The 21184-nt window shown below is 39.4% G+C and overlaps 1 protein-coding gene across 1 annotated transcript; it reads left to right on the top strand.

The window, feature by feature from the left end:
• Nucleotides 1–800: 800 nt before the first annotated feature.
• Nucleotides 801–19276, top strand: si:ch211-221j21.3 (uncharacterized protein C10orf143 homolog). The gene is made up of 4 exons (XM_063071798.1): nt 801–1019; nt 8184–8354; nt 11943–11993; nt 13449–19276. The coding sequence occupies exons 1-4, from the start codon at nt 948–950 to the stop codon at nt 13476–13478; spliced, it is 324 nt and encodes a 107-aa protein (XP_062927868.1). The 5' UTR covers nt 801–947; the 3' UTR covers nt 13479–19276.
• The last annotated feature ends 1908 nt before the right edge of the window (nt 19277–21184 follow it).

Here is a 21184-nt window from a genome sequence, read left to right on the forward strand (position 1 = left end):
TTGTAGCTGGTGCTTAATGGTGGGGAGGGCTTTTCCTATAATGAACTGGGCTGTATCCTACACTTTCTCACGAGGAAATCTGCAGATGCTGGAAATTCAAGCAACATACATCAAAGTTGCTGGTGAATGCAGCAGGCCAGGCAGCATCTCTAGGAAGAGGTACAGTCAACGTTTCAGGCCGAGACCCTTCGTCAGGACTAACTGAAAGAAGAGCTAGTAAGAGATTTGAAAGTGGGAGGGGGAGATCCAAAATGATAGAAGACAGGAGGGGGAGGGATGGAGCCAAGAGCTGGACAGGTGATTGGCAAAGGGGATATGAGAGGATCATGGGACAGGAGGCCTAGGGAGAAAGACAAGTTGGGGGGGAACCCAGAGGATGGGCAAGGGGTATAGTGAGAGGGACAGAGGGAGAAAAAGGAGAGAGAGAAAAAGAATGTGTGTATATAAATAAATAACGGATGGGGTACGAGGGGGAGGTGGGGCATTAGCGGAAGTTTGAGAAGTCAATGTTCTCAAGAACAGAGAACATTGCCAGAGAAAGCAGGATCTCCCAGTGGCCACACGTTTTAATCCCACGTCCCACGTCCCATTCCCATTCTGACATGTCTATCCACGACCTCCTATACTGTAAAGATGAAGCCACACTCAGGTTGGAGGAACAGCACCTTATATTCCGTCTGGGTAGCCTCCAACCTGATGGCATGGACATTGACTTCGCCCCCCAAGTTTTTGAATTAACATGTGATCACGGCGTGCTGCCTGATTGGTTGGCGTCAGCAGGCGCGTGGAATCCGGCTGAAGCCGCGCCGTGCGCGGGCGCGCACGCACGCTCGCTCGCTCGCTCAACGTCCCTTCCCGGTCTCCCCCAGGGATCGTCCGCCGGGGCTCTGGAGGGTAACGACCGGGGGGTTGCGCTTGTGGTTTCGGCGGGGCGAGTGCCCGTCTCCATGGATTACTCAGTCACCCTCCAAAAGCGCCGCCTCGCCGTGCCTCCGGAGAGCTGGGGTCAACCTGATAAAGTGAGTGCTAGCGGTCGACTGACCGACCTTTGTAACTTCGGTAAACGTATATTACAGAATCTTGCAATGTTGAGCTTAGAGTGAAGCGGGGATCACGGACGGAGAGTAGACTTTAAATTTATGTTTGTAATGTACTGCTCTAATTTTTGTGGCACGTATACGCTGGGTGTATAAGCTTAAATGGTGTTCTTGTCCAGCTTGTTTCGGACGACAGGCGCTCTAGTCAGCCGAAGTTTGGTTTTATCGGGTACTGACGGGGTGGTGAGGTCTTCTACACTTGGGAGATAAAGCGCTTTGTTTTTGCATTCCTTATTACTTGTCCAGTTTAAAAGATTTAAATTGCTATGTCATCGATGTATTTATAGTGGAATTTTAGTGTTATGTAAAAAGGAAAGTTCTTAGTGCTGTCAACTGGGTGGGAGGAATTTTATTAAGAAACGATGTCAATTTGCATTTGCTTCACAGTGCAATAGATATTGTGCAGTGAGCCTTTTCGTTCCTCGGTCACTTGGTATGTTGGAAGGCGGAGAAAACAGTATGACTTTGCGTATGAACGGTAGAAAAGCAGCTGTGACCTTGCAGAGCCAAGGGCACCTGCTAGATAAACGTAGCTGGTGAGAATTCTCCAAGTTTGTGTGAAAGAGTGTAGTTAATCAAATAAAGATCTTTGTAAGAATGAATATACCATTTTTTTAAAGAGGCTAAATTTAGCTTAAAACTGACTCAAGACTCTTGGCCATCTCAAATATGGCTTGGAGCAAAACAGAATTTTATATTTGGGAATGAGATCACCCAATCCATAAGAGTGATTTAGCTGAATTTCATTTTCCAGTTTTCTGGCTCTTCAGCAGTTGAATTCAAGTTTTGATCAATGTAATGAAATCACTGAAATACAGAAGAAATTTGGAGGAGTGGGAATGGGCCATGTATGTTGTCAAGCCTACCTGACCATTCGTTTGCTGGTCTCAACTTGGTCCCTATTCCACTTTGAATATTGGGAAACAGGAATTTTTTTTTCTATCTCAGCCTTCAGTATCTACAGCTCTCAGAGCACTGAGGTGGAGAATTCCTTGCAAAAAGAAATTCCTCATTCTCTTAAATAGGTGATACCTTCTTCTAAAATTATACCCTTAATTCTAGATTACACTGCCATTCAACACTGCCATCTCTTGTTCTTCTAAACTCCAGGATCCTCAATTATAACTTAATGATAACCTCTTCATCCCAAGAATAAACCTAGCAAATCTTCTCTGAATTACTTCAAATGCGGGGGAAAAGAACTTGTACGTGATGTTCCAGGTGTTCCTGATTAGTTGTTGTTGTTCGTCCATCGTTGCCGTCGATGAGGACCTCGACACCATAATGATGGTGTCGAGACTAGCGCGTGATATGGATTTAAGTGAGGGAGAGTTGCGCAGCGTCAGCCTCACTCTCTCTTCCGAATTCCCATCTGGGTCCAGTGGCAAGACAGAGTCTAGACGGCTGGAGATGGGACTAGGTGCAGTGGATGACCAGGACATCTTCTGTGTCTTGTCCTGCTCTACACGTTCCACGACACTTGCAGAGACCACCTTCTTGACTGTTGGACCTTCCATTGGTCTCGTCTGCTCAATCTGCCGGAGTCTGTCTTCACATGCTGGGATAGACAACTCCCTATCTCACCGATGGTTTGAGACCCGTCAGCTACCCTCACCTGGTTTAGCCGGCTTGTCGAAGCCGTTGCCCGGGGTGTGGCCACTGTCGCATGCAAACAGCTATGGGGAGCCACAGGTGAGAGCTGAGTGCCAGGTGGGGACCAAAGGTGGACTAACTGCCCTGAAAAGGATGTGACATGTTCCCCCACCAGAGGTGCTACCCCTCCCTGACACCCCATATACCCCTCCTGATTAGTACACTTGCATCAAGAGATGCATTTTTTGCAATAGTGCTCAACATTACATTTGCCTTCCAAATTGATTTATACAGCACAGGAATGGGCCGTTCGGCCCACAATGTTGCACCAAACCAGCTAAAGACCAAATCCGAAACACCCAGACAGTAATCCCTCCTATCAACAATGTCCATATCCCTCCATCTTCCGTACATCCTTACTTTTTCAAAATTTGGAAGTTTCTAAAATTCTTACACTGAGAGACTGCTAACAGTTAAAATACTTTATATTTTCTGAAATAAGAACTAAAGCATTTAAAAACATTTGAAAATTATGTTTGTCCTTAAATGTGTTAATTTTAATTAATGCCAAATTAGCATCAGTGTTTTAGAATCTTAAAGTAAGTAATGATTGCAGAAGTTGCTATAATATACCAAAAAGAGTTGTCTGAAGGTGAAAAGGGGACTGATAGCATTGTTAGTAGGAATTTTAAACAAATTCCTGCTACTCAGCATAGAAATCTGTTGTTGGAATGCTGGATTAATTTGAAGTTGAGATGAGCTACTGAAACTTCCTATTGTTGTTTTGGTTCTTGACTGTAACTTGGAAGCATACCCCACTAATGACATCAGTATTATTTCAAATAAAGTTTAGCGTTGGTGATTATTTTGTATTTACCTAAATTGCTGAGATTAGCTTAAGAGTGTTGCAATTTGATATATAAAAAATATTTCCATAAAGCATTAATGTTCTGATTGGTGTTAATATAGTTGTAAAAAATGTTAAACACAAGAGATTCTGCAGATACTGGAAATCCAGGGCAGCGCGCACAAAATGCTGGAGAAACTCAGCAGGTGAGGCAGCCGAGACCTTTCTTCAGGACTGGGAAGATGCCAGAATAAAAAAGGTTGGAGTAGGAGAGGGTGATAGGTGAAGTCAGGTGGGTGGGAAAAGTAAAGGGCTGGAGAATAAATAATCTGATGGGAGAGGAGAGTGGACTATGGGCGAAAGGGAAGAAGGAGAGACACCAAAGATTCAATGTATGTTTATTATCAAAGTATGTATGCAGTATACAACCCTGAAATCTGTCTTCCCACAAGCAGCCACAAAACAAAGAAATACCATGGAATCCGTTCAAAGGAAACCTCAAACGACCAACATGTGGGAAAAAAAATGAACAAATCAGGCAAATGGCAAAATAATGAGCAAGTAACACAATAGTAAACCACAGAGTCCTTGAAACAGTCTAGGGATGTTCAGTTCAATTTAGCACTGTCGTTCGTTGGCTGCAGAGCCAGTCCACATTGAATTGTCCTGATCAAAATCACGTAAAATAGCTGTAAAAGAGTAACCAGAAACACATGTAACATGAGTTTTCTAAAACCAAATCAAACCGATCAAACCTTGCCCAAGACTGCAGCACCTTCTGGCAGCAGGGAGGGAAACCGGTCAAGCCCCACTTTCCTGCTACTGTCATCCTCGTTGATTTCAGTCTTGCTCAATGCTTTAATTGGCGAGTAGTTGAGCTAATCATGGGTTCACATTCTGCCATTAGGCCATACGCTTTGTTCTCAGCCATGCCTAATTCCCTCAGAGACAGCAAAAAAACGGATCACTCAGTAGGTCCAAAAACACATTATCAAGATGTAAATTGCAAGCTACAATTGCACACAGATTTGTAGTAGAAGTATATGTAAAAGAAGTAGTTGTTTCGTGAACTGTCTGCAGAACATCACCATTGGTCACTGGCACCATCTTGCCAGGACAGGTGATAGGCAGGTGAGGAGCAGAGGTAAGAGGCCAGAGTGGGGAATAGAAGAGGAGTGAGGAGGGAAGGGAAAAATCATTACCAAGAGGAGAAATTGATGTTCATGCCATCAGTTCAGAGGCTACCTGGACAGAATATGAGGTGTTGCTCCTCCATCCTGAGCGTGGCCTCACTGTGGCGAAATTGAAGGCCATGGTCCGACATGTAGGAATGGGAATGGGGATAGGAATTATCATGGTTGGCCACTAGGAAATTTCACTTTTTGGGAATGGAGTGGAGTTGCTTGACAAAGCGGTTCCCCAATTTACATTGGGTCTCACCATTGTACAGGATGCTGCATTGGGCTCACTGGATACAATAGTCAATCCCAACAGATTCGCGGATTATGTATTGCCTCATCTGGAAGGATTGTTTGGGGCCCTGAATGGAGGTAAGGAAGGAAGTGAATGGCAGGTGTAGCATTTCTGTCACTTGCCAAGAGGGAGATTAGTGGGGAAGAATGAATGGACAATTAAATCACGGAGGGAGCAATCTCTGTGGAAAACAGAATGTGGGGGAGGTAAAAATGGGGGACTAGAAATGTATAGAGACTGGTCATCCATGGTGAAAATAAGGTGATCAGGGCCAAAGAATTGAAGATTGTTGAGACGATCAAGAGCACGTGAAGTGGCATGGATGTAAGTGGGAAAGGGGAGATAGAAAGGAGTCGAGGTGAATCCAGACATGAATTCAGGACAGGAGCAGGCAGAGACAGTGGCCCTACCTGGACAGTCAGGTTTGTGGACCTTGGTTAGGAGGTAGAGATGAGCTGTGCATCGTAAGGAAATTACGAGTTTGGATGGGAGTTCTGCAGATTTAATGAGGTTAGTGATTGTGTTGGAGACAATTTTCTATAGGTTGAGAAAATAATGTTAATTGGATTCCTTCACCTCGGTAAGCTTTCTGAAGTATTTTAGTTCCACCAATCAAGTTTTGCACTTGGAAACATGAGACTGCAAATGCTGGAACCCATCTTTGTACCAAGTTTTAATCATTGCTTTGTGTCCACTATTGCATATGTTGTGGTATATAGTCAGTAAACCTTGAAGCTGAGTTGTAAGATAACTAGGGTTAATACTTAAATATAAATTTCATCTTCAAACATATAGCAATTATTCAAGTCGTCACTTTTTATTGTCATTTTGGCCATAACTGCTGGTACAGTACACAGTAAAAGCGAGACAACGTTTTTCAGGACCATGATGCTACATGAAACAATACAAAAACTACATTGAACTACGTAAAACAACACAAAAACTACACTAAACTACAGACCTACCCAGGACTGCATAAAGTGCACAAAACAGTGCAAGTATTACAATAAATAATAAACAAGACAATAGGCACAGTAGAGGGCAGTAGGTTGGTGTCAGTTCAGGCTCTGGGTATTGAGGAGTGTGATGGCTTGGGGGAAGAAACTGTTACATAGTCTGGTTGTGAGAGCCTGAAAGCTTTGGTGCCTTTTGTCAGATGGCAAGAGGGAGAAGAGTTTGTATGAGGGGTGCGTGGGGTCTTTCATAATGCTGCTTGCTTTGCGGATGCAGCATGTGGTGTAAATGTCCCTGTAATGGCGGGAAGAGAGACCCCGATGATCTTCTCAGCTGACCTTACTATCCGCTGCAGGATCTTGCGATCTGAGATGGTGCAATTTCCAAACCAGGCAGTGATGCAGCTGCTCAGGATGCTCTCAGTACAACCTCTGTAGAATGTGGTGAGGATGGGGGGGGAGGTGGAATTTTCTCAGCTTTCACAGAAAGTAGAGATGCTGCTGGGCTTTCTTTGCTACGGAGCTGGTGTTGAGGGACCAGGAGAGATTCTCCACCTGGTGAACACCAAGAAATTTGGTGCTCTTAACGATCTCTAGGTCGTCGATGTTCAGCAGAGAGTGATCGTTCCATGTCCTCCTGAAGTCAACAACCATCTCTTTTGTTCACATTCAGAGACAGATTGTTGGCTGTGCACCAGTCTATTAGCCGCTGCACCTCCTCTCTGTATGCTGACTCGTCGTTCTTGCTAATGAGACCCACCATGGTCGTGTCATCGGCAAACTGATGATGTGTGTTCTTAAAAGTTACAGATTTTCTTTATGGTCATGACATATTCTGAGTTGTATTTGTTCCATGAGAGAACAAAAAACTAGAGATGGAATCCAAGCTATTACTCCAAGTTAATAATTCTGGTCAGAATTCATTGAGAATTACTGTTAAAATAAAGTTTCACTTTAAATCCTGCCACCACTGGATCAAGTGCCCTCTTGTGGTAGTTTCCAGCACGTACTCTCAGATCTATTATTGTTAGATATGTGTGTAAAATGTTTGTTCACCCATAACTTAAAGATGTAGGAGGCAAATTTGTCCCACTTTTACATCAATGTTTATAATAATTATTTACACCCAAAATCCTTTTAAAATAATGTGCTGAATGTGAATCTCAAATAACACATTCATGTCATTGTACAGTGATATTAAATAGCTAGGGCAAATGTTTTGCGCATTGGAGATTCAGTTGACAAACAGTTGGAGGAAAAAAAACAGCAAACATGCTCTTATACAATGATGCAAATATGGTTTCAGCTACAGCATTTGAATGATCAGGTAAGAGTACATGATATAACATTCAGAGTACCATGTGAATAAGCGATCTTATTTAAGGAATGATATTCATACACCAGAATCAGTTCTGGACCAATACCAATAGTTGTTTTATGGAAAGATTGGGCAGTCCAGGTTTGTATATGCTGAAGTTTACAGTGAGAGGGGACTTAACTGAAATACAAAAAATCCTGTAGATTTTTGACAGGGTGGATGTAGAGAAGGTGTTTACTCTCGTGGGAAAATCTGGAGTTCTGTGGTTAATAAGTAGTTGTCCGTTTAAGACAGATGAACCAAGACCTTTCCCTTTCTCGGTCATGAGTCTTTGGAACACTCTTCCTCAAAAAGCAGTGGAAGCAGTAACTTTGAATATGTTATGATCTCAAGTTAGTTAGGTTCTTGATAAGCAGGAAGATGACAATTAATGCATAGAGATGAGAATACAGGGTCAAGATTAAAATAAGACTAGTCATGATCTTATTAGAGTAAAGCTAATCCTCTATCTGACCATTTGAAAATCCTGATGGTTTGGCACCTGACTCATCAAGTGATGTTTGCAGTTTCCAATCACGGGGGCAGAGAATTGTTCCTCTGCTAGCCACAGTTGTTTAAAATGAAAGCCAGAAAGTGCATGTTCTGAAAATACTCCATAGGTCAGACTGCATGGGCCTTTGAACTGAAATGCTGTTTCCTCAGTGGAGTCTAACACAAGTCTAAATGATGATAAAAGTGTTTGCCAAAAATCCTGAATGGATGATCCATTGCTGCTTACTTGTGAGTTTCCTTGATCACAGAGAAAATATTCACCCAATTCTAAACCATTCCACGTGATGTCAAAAAGCGGCTGAATGAAATGAATGTAACTAAGTTTGTATTCCTTATAATTTTTTTTCTAGAAGCGACCTTGCCACGGATTGGATGGAGGTTTTCAGAATGACAGTGCTGTACCTTATACCCAACTAAACTGGAGCTCCACAGATCATCAGAATCTGCAGAATCATGTTCAACCTGCAGAAGCAATTTGCAAAATCTTTGCACTACCGAGTATAGACAAGTTAACTTCTATGGTACTGCGTAGCTTTTTCTTTCCAGCAGTTGATGTTCTTTTAGATCTTTCTAAGATGAGATTTTTTGTTACACATTGAGTTGCTCTTTGTAATATAATTATTTTATTTTGCTGTTTTATTACTACTTTTTGATTTCTTAAATAGCACAATAGATATAGTGCCTTGTAAAAGTATTCAGCCCCAACCCTTTGTTCACATAAGTGAGTATTACAGCCAGGGATTTTGATCGATTTTACTGCATATTTTTATTTGTTAATTCAAAAACTGAATTGTCAGCAGTTCAAAAGAATTCATTCCCTTTTGCTCAGTTGATCCACCTCTCACAGCTATTAAAGCCAGTTGTCTTTTTGGATAAATCTCTAATAACTTCGCACAATGTGATGGAGCAAGATTTGTCCATTCCTCCTTGCAAAATTGCTCAAGCGGTGCCGGATTAATTGGGGTGTGGTAGAGCACAGCAATCTTCAGGCCTTGACAGAGATGTTCAATCAGGTTAATGTCAGGACTCTGACAGCGCCACTCAAGGACATCAATTTTCTTCATTTAAAGCCACTCTGTGGTAGTTTTGGCAGTGTACTTTGGGTCATTGTCCTGCTGAAAAATGAATTTCCTCCCCTGTTTAAGCTTTCTGACAGAGGCTAGCCATTTTTTAAATCCAGGCGCTCTCTGTATTTAGCAACATTCATCTTCCCATCAATCCTGACCAGATTTTCAATGCCTGCTGCGGAAAAACATCCCCCATAGCATGATGCTACCTTCACCATACATTACATGAGGGATGGTATTACATGGCTGATGCACAGTATTAAATTTACAACTGCACATACCGCTTGGTGTTGTGGCCAAAAAATTTCACTTTAGTCTCATCTGGCAAGACTTTTTTCCACACCTTTAGAGTATCTTCGAAGAGATGCTTTGCAAAATCTTTATAGGTAAGGATATCCTTTTGTTTTTAACCAGCATTTCCTCCTTGCCACTCTTCCATAAATTCCTTTATTGTGCAAGGTCTTAGAGATTGGAGCCATGAACTTCATCTCCAGTTACAGCCACTGACCTGCAGCTCACTCAGAGTGACTGTTGGCGTCAAAGTAACCTTTCTTACAAGTGCCATTCTTCTCTGACTAAGTTTAGAGCGGGCAGCCTGACCTAGGTGGTGTGGCTATGTCATATTTTTTCCACTTTTTCACGATAGACTTCACTGAGCTCCAAGGCATGATCAGTGACTTTGAAATGGTCTTGTACTCTTCTCCAGATCTGTGCTTCTCTATTATCATTTTCCGGACTTATCCTGAATGTTCTTTTGTCTTCATTTTGGTTTGGTCTGTTGAAAATCTACTATACATTTGGACCTTACAGCGAGAGAGGTATTTATTCAGGTGATCCTCCAATTTTCTACATCAGCAAATTGGCTGAGTTTGTAAGGTAATATACGGTATTGCACCTGAAGAAAGGTAACATACTATTACAAATATTTTTGGCCTCAATTTTGGTTTTTAATTTTTGGTAAATTGTTAACAAGTTTTGGAATTTTTCTTTTGATTTGACATGATGCACAATGTCTGGTAGATTAGCTCAAAAAATTCAACTTTTATCTATATTTTAGATCTTAAAAATGAGACAGTAAAATGAGAAAATAATCATGGGGCTGAATACTTTTTCAAGGCACTATAAATACTATTTACCATTAATTGACCAATCCTGAGCATTTTAAGAGTATTTCTAAAGTGAATCATTCAAATTTTTGAGAATTCAAGAGTTGCCGGTAGGGTTTAATTACAGATAAATGGACACACAACTATATATTAGGCCAAGCTGTATCTTGCTGAACTAATGCATTTGGTTCCTTCAGGTTGTTATAGCTAGGGGTGGTAATAGGGGATAAGCTACCACCACCCATTAAGTGCTCAAATGGCATGTGTCTCAAATAATATCTGACAGCCAAGTCCAGCAGAACTGTCTGACAAGAGAAGGGGCAAAGGCGTGTTACTGGCACCTTAAAACTATTTCCTTCAGGCAGATAAGGCTCATCAGCGTGGTTGGCAGCTCATTTAGGAGAGGGAAAACTCTGATCTCAACCTCCACTGTCTTGTGACTATACCCACTTATGGGAAAGACTTTGGCAGTAAACCGAGAGGAACTGTATGGAGCTGACCTATGTTGAGTTTAACGTTGACTGGCAACTCCTGTGATGTCAGCAGTGCCTAGCTGTAATGGTCTCTGCCTTTCTTTTGGATTTATGAGCTGTGTGGAGAGGGAGAGCCTGCTGCATGTTCTCCATATCCAACTACCCAGGCTTGTGTATCATAGAGACAGCTAAGACTCAACATCCATTGTCAACCCCAACCAACAGAAGGCATCAAGTAATGCATTTTACTAATCCAAAAGGTGTTGTTTGCACCAGAGGAATGCTTTGAGTTTATATACTGTATAATATTTGAATGAAGTTGCAGTTCTTCTCATTTACATGCGAGCAAATTGTGATTTAATAAAAAGGCTCTTGCACAATATTGCATTTTTTTATGCTTCATTGGCTACACACCCAAATAGCAACATTATCTTCCCACTACCCTTCAAAATCTAGAGTGTGGTATATCTTTGTCTCAAATCTCTAATCTCAGCATTGTTTCCTTATTAAAATGTAAAATCTTGGAATTATCCATAAGTTTTTTTGCTTGTATTAGTCAACGAGGCCCTATTTTGCAGTCTGAAGTAAACTGTTGAGTATTTCATGGATTTATATATACTGTAAGGTGCTGTTGGAGAAATAACATATGGAATATGGTGATATTTCAGATTCAAATTCATTATCGTATGTATCTTGTGAAACAGTGAACTCTTTTGATTGCATTAACAACCATCACAACCCAAATGTGTGTTGGTGACAGCCCGCAAATGTTAACACACTGTCTGGCGCCTACAATGCTTGGCAGCACAACACAGAAAGCAATAAAACAGAACCTAACAAGCAACAAAACAAAACCCTTTCCTCCCTCGTTTGTACCTTGACTCAATATCCATGTCAGATTTTCACTGAGCAATTTCAATCTCCACAGCCTGCCTTTTTGGAGCACTGTACAGATACGTAGTCTAAGACGTCTCAGAAGCAACCTTCATGACTACTCTCAGGAGAAACATATTTTCACAGCGCAGTGCTGAATCAGGATCTCCACAAGTCATTTCCTTACAGTCTTTGGTCGCTGCCTTCTCATCGCTCTGATACTCAGAGTCTGTCTCCGCAAATCAAACCTTCACTGTAAACCTTTTGGATCTATACCATTCCATCTGAACGTGATCAGGCAAATGTTAGGCACAACTAAAATTATTAACACATCTACAGTAAGTGCACTAGTTTTCCTAAATTTTTTTCCTTTATACATTGGAGCCTTTCCAGAAGTAAAAAAAAAATGCTTTTCAAGGCAATTTTTGCAGTAAAATACAACAATGATTGGTGTGCTGTCATCTATTTTCACAGTGACACAGTGTGTTGAAGCACCAATATATAAGGAAATCTTTTGAAAATATTTAGCATGGTACACATACTTATTACTGTCAATTTTTGTTATTTATAGCAATATTTTCTTTCCACAGGGACAACCAGGCACATTAAACCCTTGCCTTCGATGTTTGGCAGGTGAATCTGTAAGTACTTAGTTTCGTAAGGATTACTGAACACAAATGTGCTCTTTTTGTTAATGATGGCATATGAAGGTTGAAACTGAGTATCAGATGAGGCAAAATATCTCATTGAAATTGATGTGAATTTTTTATGAGTTATCATTGAAACATTCAGTTTTAAGGATTAAGTAGATCTTTGGTCCAAGCTAGCCCAATATGTTGTGAAGTATCTGCATACATCCAATATTGTCTGTCGATCAATTTAAATAAATTACAGCATCTCAGCAGGGTTTTAATCTTGCAATGACAGCTAACCTTGGAGCTTGAATTGTTTGACTGCATAGTTAGCTACCTATTGTTCAGCTTTTCTGTAGCTTAAAGTGAAGTAAAACAATTTTTTTTTGCCATTTTCTAAGCTAGAGGATAAAGTACCCTTTTTTTGAGTATCTATTGTGATAATCTGATTTGGGTACTATTACAGAGCTAAAATTTGTTCTCTTGAGGCTTCACATTGGTTCAAAAGATTTATCCATTAACTTGTAGATTTATGCAGACAAGAGAGGTCTTGAATGTAGCCTTCAGTCTGTGATCATTTGGTTGATCAAAAGGGATCTGGTGTCCCTGAGATTGAGGGGGAAATTGGCTAGATTTTTTCATTATCTAGCATATTTCACAAGAAGTGCACATCTGGACAACACGTTTGCACATTATGGTTTTTTAAACTATAAGCCATAGGAGCAAAATTAGGCCATTCGGACCATTGAGTGCTTTGCCATTTTATCATGGCTGATCATAGCCCTCAACCCCATTCTTCTGCCTTCTCCTGTAATCTTTGACACCCTAACTAGTCAAGAACCTATCAACCTCAGGTTTAAATATACCCAATGATGTCTTGGCCTCCACAACCATCCATGGCAAAGAAGTCCAAAGATTCACCACCCTCTGGCTAAAGAAATTCCTTCCCAACTCTGTTCTAAAGGGATGTCCTTCTACTCTGATGCTGTGCCCTCTGCTCCTAGATTCACCTCCAAATACCCTATATCTAGGCCTTTCAATTTCAGTATTTTTTTGATGAGTTTGCACCCTCCTCCCCCAAATTCTTCTAAATTCCAGTGAGTAAAGGCCTAAAGCCATCGAACGCTCTTGGTTTGACTGAGCTACCAATACTTCTTTTCATGTGTAATGAATAATCTGACCTACAGAAGAGACAATAATTGAAGAAAGTTGAAGGAAGCAGGGGAAGAAGTGTGTAAGGCTATTTGGTATTAGAAAACATGACTTGTATTACTCTCATGACATGTATATTTTTTGGCCTTTGGCAAAAACTTGCACCTCATTTTCTTTGTAAACCACCATCATTTTTTGGCATATTAAGTATGTTTTCCACTTTATATTGTAAATTAAACAATAAGCATTTATTATCTGCTAATTAGATCATAAAAATGTTGTAAAAATATAGTGATTTTGTTTCTTTTTCAGGGGCATATTAATCATATCACAACTGGCTAGGGGAAAAATTGAAGATAGCTTGCCAGGCTATTCTTCAGTCAAGCAAGATATCATCCACTTTGCAATTTTACTGCTATTAGGAAGACTATGCAAAAAATGACTCAAGTTGCTTAATTGATATTGCAAGCCTGACCTATATGGAAAATAATTTATTTTCTAACAACAGAAGTTTTTAGCAAGGAATTTTTCACAAAGATGTGCTTGAAATAAATTAATTTTGAATTTTAATTGAATCATGAAGATAATTGAACATTGGTACTCAGTATAGAATTGATGTCACTTATTATAACGCTTGTTTTTAAATTCTGATATTTTTATAACAGATTTCAAAATAAATGTTTCTTGTATTTTGTTTCAAAATAGTAAATTGATAGGAGTTTTGACCATATTTTTCAAATTTTGTATGATAATTTCTGATTGTTAATTTGCAAATTAAACATCAGAATTGCTTTCTTTCATTTTATTTTTCATTAGCCTTGCCATAAAACCTGCTAATGCTTGTAGATAATTTAGTATTGATAACTAAATTATCAAGTGCCATTCTTCATGTGTGAGCGAAGCTTATGGATCAGGTATTAAAGTGGAGCTTGATTGTGTCCACACTTTGACAAAAGTGCTTTCCTGTCAACAACATTTAACATGTTTGTTTTAATTGTGGCTTTGCCCTAATGTCTTTTGCCTGTCATTAATTACAATTGTCTCTGCCAAATGTTTTATCAAAATTTTGGTGAAGGTTCTTAAAACAATAGAATCTCTTTTTTTCAGTAAAAAATTGTATTTTTCAGTACAATCAGATCATCAGATTTTGTAACTAAAACTGTAGCTATTTTTAAATGATTATCTTTTGTACTCTTGCATGCTTGCCAAAGAGTTCACATCTTAAATCAGCATTTAATAATCATTTTCTTTAAACTTACTCAAAGAAAGACCATCTGGACCAGCTGTGGTTTCAATTTGAAAGCTATCAATATTTCACCTGAACTACTTGTGGCTACATACCAAAAAATAACATTTTTAGGGCTTATATCCAGGGGAAATCATAAACTACTTTCTCTTCTGTGGCTGTGGCTATGGTTGAACTTGAGGATGGATAGACAGTTTTCAGAGGCTTCTTGCTGTTGTTATAGCACACTGGTAGACCTTTGCCAATTTAATTTGTTCAGATTTATGAATAAGATGGCGCAATGCCATCTGGAAGGCAGTAACTGCTCAACTTTTTCCAGAGAAGTTAATGTGATTTTTTTTTTGCATTTAAACCATACCATTTAACTGAAGGATGATTGGAAATTAGCTGCTACTTTTGATGACTTTTTTTTTAAACGATATCCATTGTGGGGCAGCTCATTCACCTTTGGTCACCACCAGACACAGCTCTTACTTGTGGTTCCAAGTACCTGGTGAATGTAGACAGCAGGCTTCAAACCCTGGTGAAATAACAACATGTGTCCTAGTATGTGAAGTCTTTTCCAACAGTGAGATCCAATGACCAAGAGGGTAGTTCTGCAGCACCTCATGGAGAGCAACAGGCATGATAAGGCACAAGAAGAAGTCATGGTTATCCACTGCAGCCAAGGAAGACCCTAATTTGTGACAACTACTTGTACCACTGGACCTAGACCTCTAAGGGCAAGAGAGTGGAACTGTCACTGTGCAACAGCTTTTTCACTTTAAAAACTCCCTTTCCCAAGTTTCCCAAGTGTCATTGTCGGATACGACAGATAACCAACAAACACACTGCCCTGTTCTTTTGATTGACTGTAAATGAAAATCAGTGCAGGCACTTACTATAGCTAATGGACTGCCTTCATACATTGCTATCAATGATTGCTTCCTCCAAATCTTCATTTTCATTGTTGCATTCAAGATTATCTGTCTCTTCAAATACTTTGTAGTTCCTAACTTGCTGATATTGTGATTATGGTCTCATTTTCACTCCCAGAAGTTTCAAGCATCTCTAAGCTTGAATGCTTGAAACTGCAGTAAGCAAACTAATACTAAATTGTGTTACTGCTTATTTGTTGCCAACTACCAGTGACAAAAACTCGCTGCATTTTGAACACAAACACACACAGGTGATGCTATTTAAAAACTGTTCACTCTAAGCACGGTCGAGTGCCTAGCCATCGCTTAAGTTCACATAACTGGTGCTAGTTCGAAGCTTTGGTAGCTGTCTCCTGTTCTAAATAAGCAGCATAGTGTCCCAAATAAGTGGCTGGACTGATTAACTGATTGTCCAATTAACTGTCATTCTCTAAAGGAAATATTTATAATCGCTGTGGGAATTGACTGCAATTCAGTGTATTTTTATCCACATTTAATGACCATTCAATTGATTTTTAGTCTGTTTTAGGTGTAATTGAAGTTTGAGCTAAATTGAAAAGAATGCCATTGTACAAGAAAATGTGTGATTTATTTTAGTTTATAGTATTTAAAATAATAACTTGGTTGACAAATGTCCTTGGTCTAGAAATTCTTCGAATGTGTAAGCAATTATGGTATTCTGTTCTATTATTTTGGTTCCTTAATGTTTTAGCTCAAGCTTGTGGGGATAAGCTCCCACAACCTATTAATAGACTTAATATCATGCTTCTCACAACATTGCCTCTGACAACAAAGTCCAGCTCCTGGTCTTCACATGTGATGTTTGCTACTAAGCCCAGCAGAACTGTTTCTACTGATAGGAGAAAGGGCAAAGACAAGTTACTGCCTTAAAACCAGTCACTTCGGGATGATGGGGTATGACAGCCATGGTTGGCAGCTCATCTATGAGAAGAAATAGTCTGATCTGAAACCTCGGCTGCCTTGCAACTATAGGGAAGGCTTTGGGAATAAATCCTGAGCAAAAAATCTGGAGTTGGAGTCAATGTTGACTGGCAATTCCTGTGACACCGCTGGTGTCAAACTATATCAGTCTCTGCTATTCCTTTGGATTCATCAGCTGTGCGGAGAGGGGGAGCCTGATGCATGAGCAACGAATTGCTCTCCACATCATGCTGCCCTGGCAGCTGGGACACAATATTCATGGTTGACCTCGATCAATGCCTAGTAAAGCACTTTAGAGCTGAAAGTTATTCAAAGAAGATTTCTCTGAATAGCCTTCCAGGAATCATTCTTGTAAAGTCAAGCATTTTGTACCAAAGGCAAAGTAGGTTTCATCTTTGCTGATAATGAGCCAGCAGATAAATGGTCAGTTTATAGGATGTTTTTTTTTAAAATAATAAACTCTTGCTTTCAGCCAGAAAATCTTTGCCAAATTGCAACAGAATTTGTGTTTGAGAACTGGGTTTGAGCAGCAACAACTACTGCTATTGTCCTCATGTGAAGACAAGACACAGAAGCAATGTTGATTGACTTTGTAAAATAAAGATAATGCATCCAATGGTTTTTTGGTTAGAGAAGACAATTTCTCCACTTCCAAAACATTCAATGAATAAAATTCAGCAATGTTAAGATTAGCTTAATCACTTTGATCTCAGGTACTTAATTCTGTTGTGTTTGTGTTATTTGCAAAATTTGGAATTGCTGTAAATATTTTTTTCATGGATGATAATTGCAGTTACTGAGTGAAGTTCATTTCAAGCTGAGGTCTTTAAACTTGCATAGAAAGGCCTGTTAATTTCTGTACATTTTTGGAAAGTAGTTGTTAGGGAATACATGAAAAACCATTGTTTTCCATGTTCTGAACACATGGCATAACATTTGGCATTCAGCAGTATTACTGGATTTATTTTTATTCCATTTATGCTAGAATTGTAGGTCAAGTGGATGTGGAAATGTTTCTTTGCATAAAGTATTCTAGTGAAAGTAATACTTTTCCAGAGATCTTAAATAGTATATACTGCACGTCTCTTCCATTATTTCTGACGACAGGTAAAGGCTGTTCTGGTACAGCATTGCCTCTATCTTCAAATTGTAATTGTGTGAACATATCAGGCTGGAGGAATAAAGTGGAGCAAAGAAAATTGGAAGGAACACTGTTTGTACACTAACAAAGCCCATGAATATGGACACAACAGGAATTCTGCAGATGCTGGAAATTCAAGCAACATACATCAAAGTTGCTGGTGAACGCAGCAGGCCAAGCAGCATCTATAGGAAGAGGTGCAGTCGACGTTTCAGGCCGAGACCCTTCGTCAGGAGATCCCTTCCCAGATCTTGACAGCCACCTCTCAACAAAGGCAGACATCGATGATTGTTGCCACTGCTTCCAGTGAGGCAGCATAATCTAATTGTCTCAGGAAAGGAGTATTGGAAGATCAGTGTGTCAAATCCAGCACAAAACTCATGATATACCTGTAGAGGTGATTCCTTACTCCTCTTCTCCCCCCCCCCCCACCAATATGTTTCTGAAACTTAGACAACCAACTGCAGACGCTGCAAAGTACTGTCTATACAAAATATTTCAGATCTACCAGCAGAATAAGTGAATCAAAGGTAGTCCAAGTTTCAGAACTGTTCAAGAGGGTAGGAATTAAGCGTTATCAGGCAGACCATGAGCTTCATCTTGGGTTTAAGACCTTGATCTACAAAACTAGTTTTCTTACAGACCTAGAGGTTATGCTGGCACAGTGAAGATAATGGTTAAGTGGTCTGCCAACATCCCAAAAGGGAGACCCTAATTGTACTCAGTGGCCCCCACTGGATCCATAATGTCAGTTATATATCTAATACCAGAGTGCTGGAAAAGGCATATTGTTCCAAACTCCAACATGGAAAGAGATTAAATGGCAGAAAAAAAGAAAAGATTTAAGGATTTTATTCTCATCTTTGAGAAATGATGCAACATCTGCACCAACTCCTGAGAACCCCTGTTTCATAGTTAAATGTGAGAAGGACCATTTCAGAAAGTAGTCAGTCCATGTTTTGGAGCACAGAGAAGCCCAGCGTAAACAACAGAAGAGTCTACCACTTAAACCACTCATCCAACTGTCAAGCACCTCCTACTCAGTCTGTGGCAAAATCTGCCTGCTCCTCCTCAATGACCCTCAACATTCAGAACTAGAGTAAGAACAAGTTATACTCAAACCTGAGGGAGCCACAGGGCAAGAAGAGATAAATTGTGTGACTTTGCTTCTCTTTTGAACATCACAAAAAAGTGAAAACTAATTGGATACAACCAGAGGTTTGAATTTAAAATATCTGAGATGTTGAGGCACTAAATTTTAAACATCTGAAGATTAATATTCATCTAATACTTTAAGGCATACTAAAATAGAAAATGTTTAATTCTACATTTTATGACCTGAATGATAAATGGTGAACATACTGGCCAAGATCCCACCAGGTGGCCTATTCACATTTTAACTGGAAATGCTGCTTTCACATTTTAAAAAAATGAATTTTCACAATTATTGGAGAATGTACATTTGAGTAGTTAGGTCAACAGATCAGGCAGTGACATCTAGCTTTTTTTAATGTCATAATTTGGACCATTCTACATCAGGGACTATTTGGGGAAGTTATGAGGATGTATTAAAGTCATTTTACAAAATTTGTATGTCATTACAACCATAGAGTAACTGAATAGCACAATACTGTAATTCTTATCAAGATTCAATTTTATTAAGAATTACTGACTTTTATGTTCAAAATGCTATTTGTTGAAGAGGGATATATTAAATTGTTCCTTTGGTTCTTATTATGCCAGAATTTACTTTGTGCTTTTGAAAATAAACAATTTAAAAAATACTATTTTGTTCATTGTACTAACGTTAAATCAAAAAACAAAGTGAAGTAGTCTAAGAATTCAATTGTCCAAATGGTGATACAATATGCGTTGAGAGTAAATTCCTCTGCCCTATTCTCTGTGCTGATCCTAGAGTCCATACTTTTTCACATACCATTTGTAGCTGCACAGCTGCCAGTGTCTCAAGGCAATGCTGACGTTGGTTGTCCTGCAAATTGGCTGATGAGCTTCACTAAGATGGACACATTGCTCCTAGATTGCTCTGATAGTCTAATGATAGCTCATGTTGTCATATTGGGCAGCACAGTGAGACATTCTTTAGGATCAGTAAAGTATCTATCTCTCTATCTATCATACCAAGCAAAACTGCTGTCTCATGGCACATGTGATCTCAGTTCACTTCTGATCTCCGTGCAACATAGTATTAAACTAGCCCTGTGTCTTTGATGATCAGACATAGAGAAACACTCAAAATGCATTCAATTTTCAAAATATTCATTTCATAAATTATGTTAAAATTATATATTTTGGTAATTTGCAGCAGTTTAAATTGGAATAAAAAGAAAGTTACTCTTTTAGACTTTTAATGGAAGTAATCACCAAATTCAAATAAATGTGGTTGCACCAGATTTATCAGCCATGGCTGGTATAAAGCTTAATGACTGGATATGCATTGTGTCTGGCCCCTCAGGCTGATCTGCCACTACATTTAGTAGAAGAATTAGAAACAGAGGGAGAGATCTGATAGGCGGGTCTACAACATATTCTGTACTTCATTGCTGCAATGCATGGATGCAGAACTCATCAATCTTCTGACCAGCTGAAGGTTTTATTCACTGGTTCTCCAAACAAATTTCTGGGGGCGGGTGGGGGGGGGGACAATACATTGGGCATGTTGATTTTCATTCAAAACAAGTATGAAGTTGCTGCTGCAATGGAGCATAAATGTTAAAGAAATTGTGAGTCACGAAGAGGAATGCAGGCCAAAAAGAGTAGTACATAGGACACCGCTACTGATGACAATTATAGAATATTCGCTGATTGATCAAAACTTCTAAATAAGATCTTTTTCCTTACTTTCAAGTGATAGAGGCAGAGGGAGTTTGATGGTGTACTGATTACTCTGTTACTTCAAAGTTCAAAATAAAATTTATTATCAGAGTACATAACATGTCACCACATAAAACTCTGAGGTCCTTTTTTCTGCAAATCTAAAGTACAGTAACTGCAAACAGGATCAATGAGCAACAAACTGAAAATGGAAATAAAATAAATAGCAAAAAAAAGACTGTGAAATAATATGATAAAGAGACCTCAAAGTGAGACCACTGGTTGTGGGAACACCAGAAATGGAATGAGTGTAGTTATCCCCTTTCATTCAAGAGCCTGATGGGTAGGCTTCCACTCAGGTGTTCGCTCCTGATAGCCCTCCTTCAGAGAAATGTGGTGACTGTTCATTTTTCTCACTAGTGACTCAAATTCACTACTTGAAGCAAAAATTCCTATCGAGAGCCACCACTTTAAGAGTGCTGTCATCGTGGGAGATCACAAATAGGTTGGTACATGCACCTTAGAAAATAGCCCTGCCACCGCTGAGAAAGTATCTAGCACAGATCCTATAAACAGTAATTTCTTGTGCATTTCTAAGCTATTTTTATTTTTTTTTGCCCAACATATTTAATTTAACAATGCATAAATTCTTATATTCAAAATTTGAATGTGTTTCACTGAAGTGAACTTGACAAATTGCACTCCAAGAAAGAAGCTTAGGTTAGTTTCTCTGCTGTCCAAAATAAATCTAAGACAAATGGAAATAGTTTTTGGTTCCTTTGGGAAGGAGGTATAAAGTATTGGGTAAACAACTGCTATGCTTTCAGCAGCTTGAAACAAAACTGAATTAAAAGCCAGTATTATCCTTGCATGCTATTTGCATTGATCTCTTTTGTCCAATATGCTTTTGGTACTGAAACTAAATATGTTGTTTTAATTGAAAGGACCTGTGGTGGCAAGTAAACAATGA

This window comes from Mobula hypostoma, chromosome 19 (assembly GCF_963921235.1).
Source record: "Mobula hypostoma chromosome 19, sMobHyp1.1, whole genome shotgun sequence".
Classification (NCBI taxonomy): domain Eukaryota; kingdom Metazoa; phylum Chordata; class Chondrichthyes; order Myliobatiformes; family Myliobatidae; genus Mobula; species Mobula hypostoma.